This window comes from Ahaetulla prasina, chromosome 3 (assembly GCF_028640845.1).
Source record: "Ahaetulla prasina isolate Xishuangbanna chromosome 3, ASM2864084v1, whole genome shotgun sequence".
Lineage (NCBI taxonomy): Eukaryota > Metazoa > Chordata > Lepidosauria > Squamata > Colubridae > Ahaetulla > Ahaetulla prasina.
Genome location: NC_080541.1, coordinates 142,370,390 through 142,384,875, shown reverse-complemented (window position 1 = coordinate 142,384,875; position 14,486 = coordinate 142,370,390). Strand labels below are relative to the sequence as shown.

General features: G+C 38.0%; 1 protein-coding gene across 18 annotated transcripts in view; it reads left to right on the top strand.

Moving 5' to 3' along the window:
- LOC131196433 (hornerin-like) overlaps positions 1-14,486 on the top strand; it is a 114,380-nt gene that overhangs the window by 22,557 nt on the left and 77,337 nt on the right. For all 18 annotated transcript variants that reach the window (XM_058179262.1, XM_058179265.1, XM_058179259.1 and 15 more), the window contains exons 14-22: positions 1,148-1,186; positions 1,361-1,378; positions 4,745-4,777; positions 5,989-6,021; positions 8,208-8,246; positions 10,001-10,030; positions 11,423-11,458; positions 11,813-11,860; positions 13,949-14,155. In XM_058179262.1, the coding sequence (XP_058035245.1) occupies positions 1,148-1,186; positions 1,361-1,378; positions 4,745-4,777; positions 5,989-6,021; positions 8,208-8,246; positions 10,001-10,030; positions 11,423-11,458; positions 11,813-11,860; positions 13,949-14,155 (483 nt within the window). The remainder of the gene's footprint in view (positions 1-1,147; positions 1,187-1,360; positions 1,379-4,744; positions 4,778-5,988; positions 6,022-8,207; positions 8,247-10,000; positions 10,031-11,422; positions 11,459-11,812; positions 11,861-13,948; positions 14,156-14,486) is intronic.

The following is a 14,486-nucleotide window of genomic DNA, read 5'->3' as shown; positions in this document are numbered from 1 at the left end:
TAGAAACCACTTGGAGAGGACTGCAAAGTGCTATGAAGTAGAATGTAAGTCTAGGTGTTATTGCTATTGCTATTTTGGGAAGCAATTTCTACCCAGGTTCTCTTGCTCCACATAAGTAAGACAATCTGGTTTGCCTGCTGTGCTTTGTTCCATCTTATGCTGTTCCCACTTGGCTGGAGTGTGCTTTTGGGGAGGCAATGTTACAATATATAGTAGAAGCTCCTTATTCCTCTACTTTTAGTTTAGATCTGGCATAGAAAGAACCTTAACTCAGATCTCAGATTGGTCTCATTTGGTGGACACGTGGTCTCCAGAACCTTAGGGCATCGGTCCTAATCTGTCAAAAAGAGTGTCACCTCAGCTTCCACATGTAATTTAGGAAGTCGGTGCTCTCCCACAATCCTTGTTGGACACAATATCTGCCTTTAGTGGCAATGAAGATTCCAGTCAATGCATAAACTTATTATAGCATTATTAATGAGTTTCCATGCATCAAGATGATGGGATATGGGGCAACACTACACATTTACAATATTGTGAAGAGAACCTGGGATATCAAGCATGCTATAAGCCTGTTTTCCAATGCCACTAAACTGAATTTGTTATACTTAATTCTGTGCATTTTTATTGTCATGGTCTAGATGCAGATTAGACCATGCCTGTTCCCTGCCTGTTCAGCTCCTGGACAGGTAGCTAACGTAGATACAGATGCACATTTTTGTTCAGGCAGTATTGACATGTTTGTTCAGGCATTATTGACACTACTATTTGATTCGCGTAGCTATAACTGTAGTTACAATTCTGGCATCCCCTGATTTTCATGAGGCAGCCTACCACCATTTCTGTGTAAAATGACACTAACAATAGTCTGTTCAATTGGGAACAAAAATGGAAATAATGATATGGTTTTCCTTCTTATTTTCCAGATATTAGTTATTTGGCAAGAATAGTTTTGAATCGCTCTCCCATTTCATAGGCTTTTTTTCCTGGTTTAAAAAATTAAAAGCTTTTACAAGAGAGGTTTTTTCAAATGAAATGTTTCCACTCATTCAATTTTGACAAATTTATAGAGAGAAATAAATTCTAAAGGACTCCAGCACTTTCTTTTAAACAAAACCTAACTTTTCTCTGTGATGATTTTTGACAGGTCATAGTATATCCTCCTACAAAGCCTTTCCCACCTGAAGTAAGTCCTATTTATTTAATTCTTTAATTTGATTACTATAAAAGAATGCAAAATGAATGTCTAATTGCAACTGATTGATCATGCAAAGAACTTTTTGCTGACTAGTCAAATAGAGAGGCTTTTATTGTAACTATTGTTTTTACTTATTCTTTTTTATCCTTTTTTTCTTCACAGCGTGAAACATATACATCGGTAAGAATGCTTGTTTCCCCAGTTGAGCTCAAGTCAATGTGTTTCTAATATTTCCATTTAAAAGATATTGGATAGTTTTCCCATCTTTTCTTCTGTAAATTTTCTGGGCTAAAGAAAAAAAAAGGAGAGGAAATAGCAGGGAACCATGTGAAGGTTATGAATGGGAAATTATCACACATTCCTTTACAATAAAATACACTAAATTAAGTAAAGTGAGCACCATAAAAGTTTCTTCTCAAAATATATATTTTTCTAATTCATGCATTCAATTTTCTGGTCCTGCAAAATTATTTCTGCAAATGATCTTCCTGCTTGGGGACTTCTAAAATGATAACATGCATATTTTTTTCTCTACATTCTTTGCATACATTACATTTTTATAGTACTTGTATGTCAAATTTTCACATACAGTATTTCCAGACTTAACCTAGAACTGAAAAAAAGTTATTATTCAAACTTTGCTAGAAATTGGTTCACAACCTCCCGCAAAGAATGCACTTTCCTGTAAATGAGAATGAATTTATGTAGTTGATTTATGCTACATGAATATAAAATAGAATAGAATAGAATTTTATTGGCCAAGTGTGATTGGACACACAAGGAATTTGTCTTGATGCATATGCTCTCAGTGTACATAAAAGAAAAGATACGTACATCAAGGTACAACATTTACAACACAAATGATGGTCAATATATCAATATAAATCATAAGGATTGCCAGCAACAAAGTTACAGTCATACAGTCATAAGTGGAAAGAGATTGGTGATGGGAATGATGAGAAGATTAATAGTAGTGCAGATTTAGTAAATAGTTTGACAGTGTTGAGGGAATTATTTGTTTAGCAGAGTGATGGCCTTTGGGAAAAAACTGTTCTTGTGTCTAGTTATTCTGGTGTGCAATGCTCTATAGTGTTGTTTTGAGGGTAGGAGTTGAAACAGTTTATGTCCTGGATGTGAGGGATCTGTAAATATTTTCACGGCCTTCTTCTTGATTCGTGCAGTATACAGGTCCTCAATGGAAGGCAGGTTGGTAGCAATTAGTTTTTCTGCAGTTCTAATTATCCTCTGAAGTCTGTGTTTTTCTTGTTGGGTTGCAGAACCGAACCAGACAGTTATAGAGGTGCAAATGACAGACTCAATAATTCCTCTGTAGAACTGGATCAGCAGCTCCTTGGGCAGTTTGGCTTTCTGAGTTGGCGCAGAAAAAACATTCTTTGTTGTCCTTTTTTGATGATGTTTTTGATGTTAGCTGTCCATTTTAGATCTTGCGATATGATAGAACCTAGAAATTTAAAGGTTTCTACTGTTGATACTGTGTTGTCTAGTGTTGTGAGAGGTGGAAGTAAAATACAAAGACACTGTATTCTCTACATGCAAGAAGCTAGGAAGCAAAATACAATTTAATTGCTGTATTTAAGAAAGAAAATGGATTGACAGGGTGTTCAGGGATAGGGGATGTAGATTTTTTATAACTTCCCCATTACATAATGATTTTTATTTTGAATCTAAACACTCAAGTACATTAGTAACAGATGTAGTAAGTTACAATTAAGCATAAATGACATTTTTTAAAGAAAAGAAGTTCTATTTTCATTCATTCATTCCAAAGTTGTTATCTAATTGCTCTGAAAATATTCTTCCAGAACCATGTGTGTTGGCACATGGTGGCCAGATGAGAGTCAGCAGGTTTGTAACAGTTCAAAAGCAATAGACTTGATCCAGAGTAAAATGCCAAAGAGGAGTTTATTAAATAAATATTAAGAGAGTTAACAGAGAAAAATATACCAATCCAAATCCTTTCAGCATGTCAGAAACCCCAAGGATAGCAGCAGATAGGTTTCAAATTTTTTTACTACCGGTTCTGTGGGTATGGCTTGGTGGATGTGGCTTGGTGGGAGTGGCAGGGGAAGGATACTGTAAAATCCCCATTCCCTCCCCAATCCAGGAGAAGGATACTGTAAAATCCCCATTCCCTCCTCAATCCAGGGTAAGGATACTGTAAAATCTCCATTCCCTTCCCAATCCAGGGGAAGGATACTGTAAAGCCACCAGGGCCTCTGGTGGCTCAGCAGACTAAGTCTGTCTGTTATTAACACAGCTGCTTGCAATTACTGCAAGTTGAAGTCCCACCAGACTTCAGAGGATAATTAGAAGGTTGACTCAGCCTTCCATCCTTTATAAGGTAGGTAAAATGAGGACCCAGATTGTTGGGGGCAATAAAAGTTGACTTTGTATATAATACACAAATGGATGAAGACTATTGCTTAACACAGTGTAAGCAGCCCTGAGTCTTCGGAGAAGGGTGGGATATAAATTCAAATAAAAAAAAAATCTCCATTCCCTCTCCAGTCCAGGGGAAGGTTACTGCAAAATCCCCATTTCCTTCCAATCAGCTGGGACTTGGGAGGCAGAGAATAGATGGGGGCGGGGCCAGTCAGAATTTTTACTACGGTTCTCCTAACTACTCAAAATTTCCACTACCGGTTTTCCAGAACTCGTCAGAACCTGCTGAAACCCACCTCTGGCAGGTAGAGCCTCTGAAGTCAGAAGTTATACAGCAATCTTTTGAGATTTTGGATCTCCACCAAGGTTCAAACTATCTGGGGAAGAAAAGTACAAAAATGCTTTATATTTTATTTAAGAAACAGCAAGTATAAACAAGATACCTGGGAATGGCGTGGTAGCACAGCTTATTGGAGAGTTTATCATAATTTTAGATGGTGGATCCTTTGCCAAGAATATTTTTAAGGAAGGTAGAGTCCTTAGTAGACAGCGCCCTGGGATCACCTGATAGCATATTTCGTCAATACCTTTGGAAGTGTCCCCTTGTTTATGAAAACATTGCTTTTAGGCAGCTGCTGTTCTCCTCCCTTCAAAAGTGCTAGATTAGTGGAATGGTGAATCATCCTCTTTATCTTAATGGTTACAGATAATCAGTGGTGGGATTCAAATAATTTAATAACCGGTTCTCTGCCCTAATGATTTCTTCTAACAACCAGTTCACCAAACTGTTCAGAAAGTTAACAACCGGTTCTCCCGAAGTGGTGCGAACTGGCTGAATCCCACTTCTGCAAATAATACTACAATGAGAAGCAAGATGAGAGTAATTAACAATAACAATGATGCAATCCACTCATAAGCAATTTCTTCTAAGCACATGTGTGGACAAATTTGCAATGTATAAATTGCTGCAGCTGGCTAAATGAACCTTTCTGCACAAATATTTCTTGTATCTGGAAAGGGGGAGAAAAGGGATTCACACTACTAACCCTTTGTCCACCATCCATGTTGCCAACACACATGGAAACATTATTAGAGTGATGTAGAGAATTCAAATGATATATTTTTTTCTCTCAATTTTTATAGCAACTTGCCAACTCCCACTACAAGCATATTCAGGTAAACATTTTTTCCTTTGCTTTATTTAAAACATAATATCAGTTGTTTTTGCAGAATGCTTACTAGCAGATTTGAAAAGGAAGACTAAATCAAGATTTCGTATTTTGAATAGTTAGCTTGTAAACATTTGCTCAGAGCACTTTTTTTCTTCTAGTGTTTTCTACAAGTGCTGCATTCTTGAAGTGCAAGAATGTTGATCCATTGGCTGCAACAGGAATTGATCCACAGTCTTGTTGCCTGAGTCAAACCTTGTGGGCTGAGAGAGAATGACTGGCCCAAAGTCATCCAGCTGGCTTTTATGCCTAAGGCAGAATTAGAATTAGAACTCTTGGTCTCCTGATTTATAACGTTATGTCTTAACCACTAGACCAAAATGGTTCTTCTTCACCTAGATAAATCCTTGCAGTTTTCTCAGCAAAATTTCAGAAGTGGTTTGCCATTGCCTGCTTACTAGGGCTGCAAAAAGTAATTGATCCAAGGTCACCCAATGCGCTTTATGTCTAAGGTGGGACTAGAACTCACAGTCTCCCAGTTTCTAGCCTGGTGCCTTAACCAGTACACCAAATTCAGTGTATTAATGAAATATTCAGTAGGAAGGTGGAGATAATATCAGCTGGTGCTGGTGGTGGGGGGACACCTTCATGGTATTAACTCCTATCCTTTAGAACATATAACCCCCTGAGAACTAGGAGGCCTTCTCCTCTTAGCCTTTTGAAAAGCCTTGAAGACCTGGGATACTTTAAGACTGGAGCCCAGTTAGGTTGTTTGTGGAGATGTTGCCAGAACTTTTCGTACTGGTTTTTATTCTTTTAACTGTTTTTATTCTTGTTTGTAAACCATCTGAGATTATAGATGTATAAGATGGACAGCTATGGAAATATGTTGTATATGTATGTGTATGTATATATGTGTGTGTTTGTGTCTGTATATGTACATATACATGTATATACACATACACATACATAGACACAAATACAAATATCTATCTATCTATCTATTTACCTATCTACCTACCTACTTATCTACCTACCTACCTATCATCTATTTAACTATCTCCAAGGATGAAAAGAGTACTCATTTGTAGAAAAGAAATTACTGTAGACTCAAAATAATTGGGGTAAAATGCATACAGTTAGTATGTATTTCCACAACACAGAGATTAATCTGCAAGAAAATACCATAACTAACTGTTAATATCTGTCCTTTTGCAGAGCACTAAATACGGTGAAAAGATCCAGAGCCAGGTATGAATTCTTTTCTCATTTATTCCTTTCAACTTTTTAAGTTATTTAATCATACATTAATCATGAGCTACAGATAAAAATGGATAGCTAAATTCCATTCTTTAATCACATAGCAAGTTACTACATTGAGTTGAGATGATGTTACTATAGGAACATGGAGTAAGCTATCTGGATTACAAGCTTACTTGCGGATGCAGCTACCGGTAGCTGATAACCTTGCAAGTTTCCATTGGCAGTGATTGTGTGTTTTTCGTTTTGTATGGTTTTGAAGGAGAGGAAGTACTGTACATTAAATTAGAAATTTCAGTATGGAAACAATGTACTAGTACATAACTTTTCATGAAATCTGAGAAAGGTGACTTCTCTTCTTCACCCTCACCCTTGTGACCTCCTGTTAACTTTTCAGAATCTGCAACAGAGCCTGGGGGATCTTATGGAAGAGATTTTGAAGGGGTGTTGGAGACTACAGAAAAAAAGGGGAATTGTTTCATTCTCCTAGAAATAGTGCCATCTGCTGAGAAACCTAATTAGGCTTTGCCACTCCCATTCATCTCGTTCACAAGACCTCAGATAAAAGGAAGGCTGTTTTCATTTTTTTGTATCGGTAATTAATGATTTATGGTTAAATGACTGAAAACAAAGCCCCTTTGATACATCATCCCAAAATGGCAGGCAATGAATAGTTTTTTGCCTCACAGATTATTTCAGCATATTCAGTATAAATGGTATTTTCAACCGATAAAGGAAATTGTTCTTTCTTTTTGAGTGGAGAAATAGTTACTTTTTGGAGAAAGAATTGCTTTTACCATGTAAGTTTTCTCTGAGCTTTATCCAGAATGATGTTCTTTGAGGCTGCTGTTATACACATGCTCTGTCTGCATGACCTAAAAATCCCAGTTCTAAATCACTCTTTCAAGATTTTATGAAATTTAGGATCATCTTTTGTTTATAGTTCTTTTCACAGAGAGATTGTCTGCTCTAATTCCCCACTTCCTTACCTCCTGCTTTTCCAACTCTGTTTTATTCAGACAAATAGTGGGTAAGCGGTAAGGTCAGGGGTGAAATCCAACAGGTTCTGACAGGTTCTGGAGAACTGGTAGCGGAAAGTTTGAGTAGTTTGGAGAACCGGTAGTGGAAATGTTGAGTACTTTGGAGAACTGGCAAATGCCACCTCTGGCTGGCCCCAGAGTGGGGTGGGAATGGAGATTTTGCAATATCCTTCCCGTAGGAGTGGGGAGGGTATGGAGATTTTGTAGTATCCTTCCCCTGCCATGCCCACCAAGCCACACCATGCCCACCAAGCCATGCCCACAGAACCGGTAGTAAAAAAAATTGGATTTCACTACTGTGTAAGGTATATGTCTGCTGGCTTCCTCTACTCTCAGATAATATATTTTACAGGGACAATAGCCCAACAGCACCCAGTACAGCAAAGAACATTTTTGATTTTCTGTTTGTGAAGAAGGAGAGAGGACCTACTTGTTATATCAAGTGACAGTGACTCTTAGAATAAACTCAGCCCCTGATAAGTTCCTATTTGTAAGTGGGGAGAAGTCCTGATTAGCTGATGTTGTTACATCTCAGATATTGATTGCAAATCCAAAAAATTGGGGGGCTCTAAATTTAGATCGGTTTTGGTTGTCCTAATCTTAATTTTGTGCACCTGTGAATGTAGGTCTTCGCAGTCTATGATTCCCCAAACAAATAGAGACTAACGATTGTCTAGCCAAGCTACCGGATTTTTCAATAAGACTGTAAAAATGGACTGCTGGAATAGGGATAAATGCCACTTTTTCAGATCAGAACATCTGGAAAACTTTTTTTTTTTTGAGTGATATCTAACACTCTATTTGGTAGATGTATTTGATTGATTAAGTCATAAATTGGGCAGATTAGAGTTAAAAATTACTACTCATCTTCTGGATGTGTGAGAATGGAAACACTGTTCTAAAATTAATATCTGTATTTAGGGAAAATATATTTATTTGTTTACATTTAGCAATGGCAAATTTTGTGGATAAATAGTAAAGAATTCAGATTCTTGTCAGTGCCCCAGAATACTATAACCCTTAGGTATCCTAACTGGTAGTTACAGAAATTGAGGGCTGGGAAGAATTGATTAAACTCTTTAAAATAGTTGCAGTTCTACAACTAATGTTATGTAAAATTGTTGCTTTCTTCTATAGGGTTCAAATCCTCAAAGTGACATCCGTATTACAATTCAGGTAACTATTATTTATTTGCTTTCAACCTTTCAGTTGATAAAAATCATAAAAATTATGTCCACTGCTAATGTGGCTTGGATCACAAACCTGCAAAACCTATTTTCAAAAAAAATTTTTTTTTCTTTCCCCCACAAATGTTATACAGCAAGTACCTTCACATTCTAAATCATAATGTCACCTGGCTTGGGCTTTCAGAATATGTGGTTCAGGCCAGCAGAAGTTATTTAATAAATCATTAAAACAAATCATAGTTTAGAGCAATGCATTAATTTAATCATAGTGTTCAGAATCCTAAATCTGATGCTGAACAAATGATGGGCAATCTTTGTGATAACTTTATGATCTATAGTCCATTCTAACTTCATGGAAACATTAATCCAGATTTGGATCTGCCTAGTATGTAAAGTTGTGTTGACTATTTTAAAGAAGAGCTGCTGCAGTTAATTGACCTGGAGGAGCATTTTAATTGAAAATGTTGAGAGACAATCCTAAAATAATTGCTGGAAAAGCCTAAGAATTTAATCCTGGCTTCCTCCATATGCAGATCTGATTTAGCTGCCAGTTCCCGGATGTTAAACACAGATAAGAAATAAAAATTAGATTCTGTTAAGTGCTTAATTAAACAGAAGAGAAATTACAATACCTAGAATTCTTGGCCAACCTGATCATTGGAAATTGTATTGGTTGTAATCCTAACACATCAGGCTCATGCAGGTTAGGAGAGCTGGCCTGGAGCATCAGTAGTTCCTTTAGTTCTGTATTTAGCCCACATTTTAATATCTAAAAAAAGCCTTACTCTTCTTGATACCCATTCATTTCCCTCAGAAAATATTTTAGTACCTTCTCTGTATTACTTGAGTTGTTGTTATTGCTTTTATTTCACTATAAAGACCTGATTACAGAGCCAGTTTGGTCCAGTGGTTAAGGCACCAGGTTATAAACCAGGAGACTGTGAGATCTAGTTCTAGTCCCACCTTAGTCATGAAAGCCAGCTGGGTGGCTTGGATCAGTCATTCTTTCTCAGCCCACAACATCAGATTTGGGCAACAAGACATCAGTCGGTCACAACCAATGTATCAACACTCACTTTATCTTTTTTTTTTTTTTGACCCTGCACTTGTGAGAAAACTGTTAAGAAAAAATGAAAAACTATAAAGATCTTGCTTCTCTATTCAGCTTGTTAATTACAGTTAACATAATAGACCCAATTAATGTTTACGTTCATGAGATTAGGTTTGTTTAACAGGAAAAGCAATCATAGTTATACACTGTATCAGAGGTTCTTCCAACATATTCTTCTAATGTATTATTTGTAACATAACTACAGGTGGTTCTCGAGTTACGACCACAATTGAGCCCAAAATTTATGTTGCTAAGTGAAACATTTGTTAAGTGAGTTTTGCCCAATTTTACAAATTTTCTTGCCATTTCTTGTTAAGTGAATCATTGCATTTGTTAAGTTAGTAACACGGTTGCTAAGTGAATCTGGCTTCCCCATTGACTTTGCTAGTCCGAAGGTCACAAAAGCAGATCACGACCCCAGGACACTGCACAGGTCATATATATGAACCAGTTGCCAAGCATCAGGTGGCCATGGGTATGCTGCAAGGTCATTAGTGTGAAAAACGGTCCTAAGTTGCTTTTTAGTGGTGTTGTAACTTTGAACGGTCACTAAATGAACTGTTGTGAGTCGAGGATTACATGTACCTGAAATGCTTCTTGTTTTTAAAATGGCTTCTGTTATGTTTCCCTAGAGTGGACAACCTATGAAAGTTTGTGATAAGGTAAGCATTCTTTCACTATCAACGTCACTGAATCAGTGTAGTTTATAGGTATCCCACTAAATTTTGAAGGATGAGTTGACAAACTAGAGGAGGATAAATCTGTCCTTCGCTGCTGGGTTGGCCAGCTAGGCCTAGAGTCAAAGGACTAACTAGCTGTTACTAGAAAACCAGTGCAATGTAATAGTTAAAGTTTTGGCTGAAACCAGATCCAAGTCTATTCTCACCAAAACTTTGAGCCAGGCTTAATTTTCCAAACTTGCATCTTAATTCTTGCTGTTAGGCTTGGCTAGATGGTTTATCTGGCCTTAGATGAGGCTCATGTGGCAACAAATGGCAATGTGCAGCTAAGCTCAGCTTTGAATAAGGAGAGAAGAACTCTTTCTTTAGAGACTATGGTTAGATCCACAAGTAGGAGATATTTTCTCTTGGCTATCATTAATATGCAGGTGAGGAAGACAAGCAGCTGTTTTTCCTTGTTCTAGAACAGGGGTGTCAAACTGGTAGGCCGGATGCATCATGTACTGGCTCCCCCCCCGGTTTAGCGAAGGGGGAAAAAGTCCCAATACGTCATGTGACACTGCCGTGACAACGCAAGTTTGACACCCCTGCTCTAGAAGATAAAGAAAGCATGATTAGAGGCAAAACTGCTACTGTCCCTTGCCGAATCATAGCTTGCAGTGAAGGTGGTAACACTAGCAAGGCACATGGAGGCTACTGAACATTAGCATCCTGCAATCTGCTAAAGGATACTAAATCAAGGATGACTGGTCTCCTCATTAAAAACCAAGCTAGTAGGGAAGAAGGGAAGATGTGTTTAACAGCAACTATTGGATAGGGCATTCAAAAATTAACTTGTCAACAGAACATCTGTGTAACAAAACAGAAATATTGGACTTCTGCAGCTGTAAAATACTACCGAAAGAATCCTGCAAAAATATGAAATATTAAGACCTACATATACTTTGGGGGCACGATGGCTCAGGGGTTAAAGACACTGAGCTTGTCGGCTGGAAAGTGGACAGCTTAGGTTGAAGACATAAGTGCCACACAATAAGGTGAGCTCCCATTCCTGCCTCAGCTCCTTTCCATCTAGCAGTTCGAAAGCATTCAAATGCGAGTAGATTAATAGGTATCACTTTGGTACAAAGATAATAGCATTCTGTGCACCTCTGGCATATAGCCATGCTGGCCACATGACCAAGGAAATGTCTTAAGACAATACTGGCTCCCTTGGTCGAGAAACGGAGATGAGCACCTCACCCTAGAATCAGACATGACTTGTCAAGGAAAACCTTTACATATATTTCATGTATGCTTTAGAAGCACTGTCTGACTTCTAATCATTCCATCACTTCATTTCCAAATAACTGTTTCTTTCTTTTTTATAAACAGACCTCTTCTTCCTACAACAGCCAAGCCTGTAAACTGGTAAATATATTCTCAAAACTGAAACGGGTTTTTTTTAAAGTGTTGATTTAATATACAAAAAGGTGTAGAAAAAGAAAGAAAAAACGCAAAAGGAGAAACAGCAAATTCAGCCTTATTGTTTAACATATCACAAAACGCTGACCATGGAAAATCAGTCTTTCCATTATGCTGATTTAGAGCCGCTCTTAAACAGAAAGCAATGCACCTGAGGATCCAGAGACTGAAAACCTTTCTAGTAGTGAGGAATTCTCGTTTTTGTTCCCGATCATGTTCGGTATACCCATCATAATTTTCATATCAATGTTCCAGGCTTTGGATCTATAATGCCAAAATATGTTTCCTCTTTCTTAACAGACTATACAGTCTTCTGCATCTCAGAGTGGTAGTTCTTCTGTCTCTCAGGTACACTTTCTTTTGTCATATATGAGTCCTGTTGACTTCACTAGGATTTGGGGGAAGGGGGCTGTTTCTGATGATACGTAACAATGTGAGAAATCTGGAGGATTTATTTATGTAGCATATGGCAGCAGCCCCCAACCTTTTGGGCACTGGTTCTATGGAGAAATATTTTTCAGTGGACCGCAGGGGCATGGTTTCACCTGCTACCTGGATCCCATAGATGGGGTTTTGCTTGTTTGCACCAACCGGTTGCTGGCATGCCTTGCACTGGTGCGGTCCATGGACCAGGGGTTAGGGATCCCTGGCGTATGGCATATCACAAAGAGTATCAAAATATATTCACATTTCACCTACATTAGTAAAACACAATAAAATATAAATGTTAAAAAGATCTATGTTCAAATATCAAGGTCTAGGCCAGTGTTGGTGAACCTTTTTGGCACTGAGTGCTGAAATGGGAGCGCCTGCATGCACATGGGGGAGCGCCGGAAACCGGAAGAGCAGTTACCTAGCGTGCATGTGCATGCTGGGAAGCTGAGCTTCTGGTTTCCAGAACACGCATGCATGCCGGTCACCTGGTCTTCCGGTTTCTGGCATGCATGCTGGCCAGCTGGCCAGTGCGCACATGTGCGTGCCAAAACCCGAAAGAGCAACAGGTGATGGCTCTGCGTGCCACTTCCAGCACACATGCTATAGGTCCACCATCACAAATCTAGGCTATTTAGCCATTGAAGCACAGCACTGTTTATATTGATAAAATCAGATACTGGATCAGTATATGCCCTCAGCTTACAGCCAGTCATGATGTAATCGACAGTTTGAGTATTATTCCTCACTATATACTTCCGAAAATCTCTGAAACTTTTAAACTTTTCGGGTGGGAGGAACCTGTGGTACAGTTCCTTCCGATAAAAATGTGGAAAGGAATTCTTTATGAAACTGCCCCATGCATTATTTCTTCATAGAAGCAATCTTCTCCAACAGAGATTTCTATCCATGTATGTAGATAAGGCTGCTGGGATTCCACTCCCAGGTGTATTTAAAAAACTTGATTTATGCTATCCAATTCTCACTTGGAAGAATAAGTGCAGCGAAGGATATTTTAAATCCCTTTATCACTCCAAAAACTAAGCAAAATTGGTTTCTTCAGAGAATTTGTCAAACGCAAACCAGCATTAGGATCGACAAGAGGTTTCATGGATATGCCACTAATTTTGTTTGTGATCCTTTATTTAGCTACTACAGATAAACCTGTAGAAGTTAGTTGTCTAAATCAGGGGTGTCCAACCTTGGTCCCTTTAAGACTTGTGGACTTCAACTCCCAAAGAGTTGAAGTCCACAATTCTTAAAGGGACCAAAGTTGGAGACCCCTGGTCTAAATGATCCCCAAAGTTATAGAAAACATTCACCCTGGGAAGTTTTTTGACAATAATTGTATGCTTTACTAGTATTGATTCCATTGCAATACAGACAATAATGATATCTGGAGTCTTGCAATGTCCATCTCAACTTAGATTTTTGTTCAAAAGAGACTATATTTTGGACTATATTTATAAGGTAGGTAAAATGAGGACCCAGATTGTTGGGGGGGCAATAAGTTGACTTTGTAAATATACAAATAGAATGAGACTATTGCCTTATACACTGTAAGCCGCCCTGAGTCTTCGGAGAAGGGCGGGATATAAATGTAAATAAATAAATAAAATAAAATAAAAAATGAAAATAATACTGTCTGTCTGTCTGTCTGTCTGTCTGTCTGTCTGTCTGTCTATCTATCTATCTATCTATCTATCTATCTATCTATCTATCTATCTATCTGTCATCCACCCACCCACCCACCCTCCCATCCATCCATCTCCAAAACATATAACATCCTTCTTGAACTCAACAATTTTATGAAATTTCCTATTTGCTTAATTATTATTTTTTAGTTTTAGCAATTGGAAAACTAATTTTCTCCTCCTTTGTATAGTCTGTGACAATGCTTTTTTCACACTAGGATTTGTAGATATTAGGGTTATTTTAAGAAATATGTTCCATTTCATACAAAAATGATTTCTGTAGTAGTGCTATTATTATTTTTTTCATCAGGGTGAAACGATTATAATTGGTGGTGGTAGACCTACTTCAATTGGTGGCAGTGGAACTTCAGTTATAGTTAGTGGCGGGAGACCTTCTTCGGTTGGCAGTAGTGGAACCTCAGTTATAGTTGGTGGCGGGAGACCCTCTACTGGATCATCATCTACATTTGGCAGCAGTGGATCTATTGTATCAACTGGCAGTAATCCTTGTGGTCAGGTTAGTATCTTTCCTCACAAATACAACCTGCTAAAATGTTTCTTATGTTTCTTATGTGACTTTCCACCCTACCCTACTTTACGCAAAGTACAATTTTAATGTAATAGCTGCAGTTCAATTTGACATTGGGAAAGCTTGCATATACCGTATATACTCGAGTATAAGCCGATCCGAATATAAGCCGAGGTACCTAATTTTACCACAAAAACTGGGAAAAACTATTGACTCGAGTATAAGCCGAGGGTGGGAAATGAGGCAGCTACTGGTCAATGTAAAAAATAAAGATAGAGCCAAGTAAAATAACATGAATATTTATTTGAACGAAAAACAA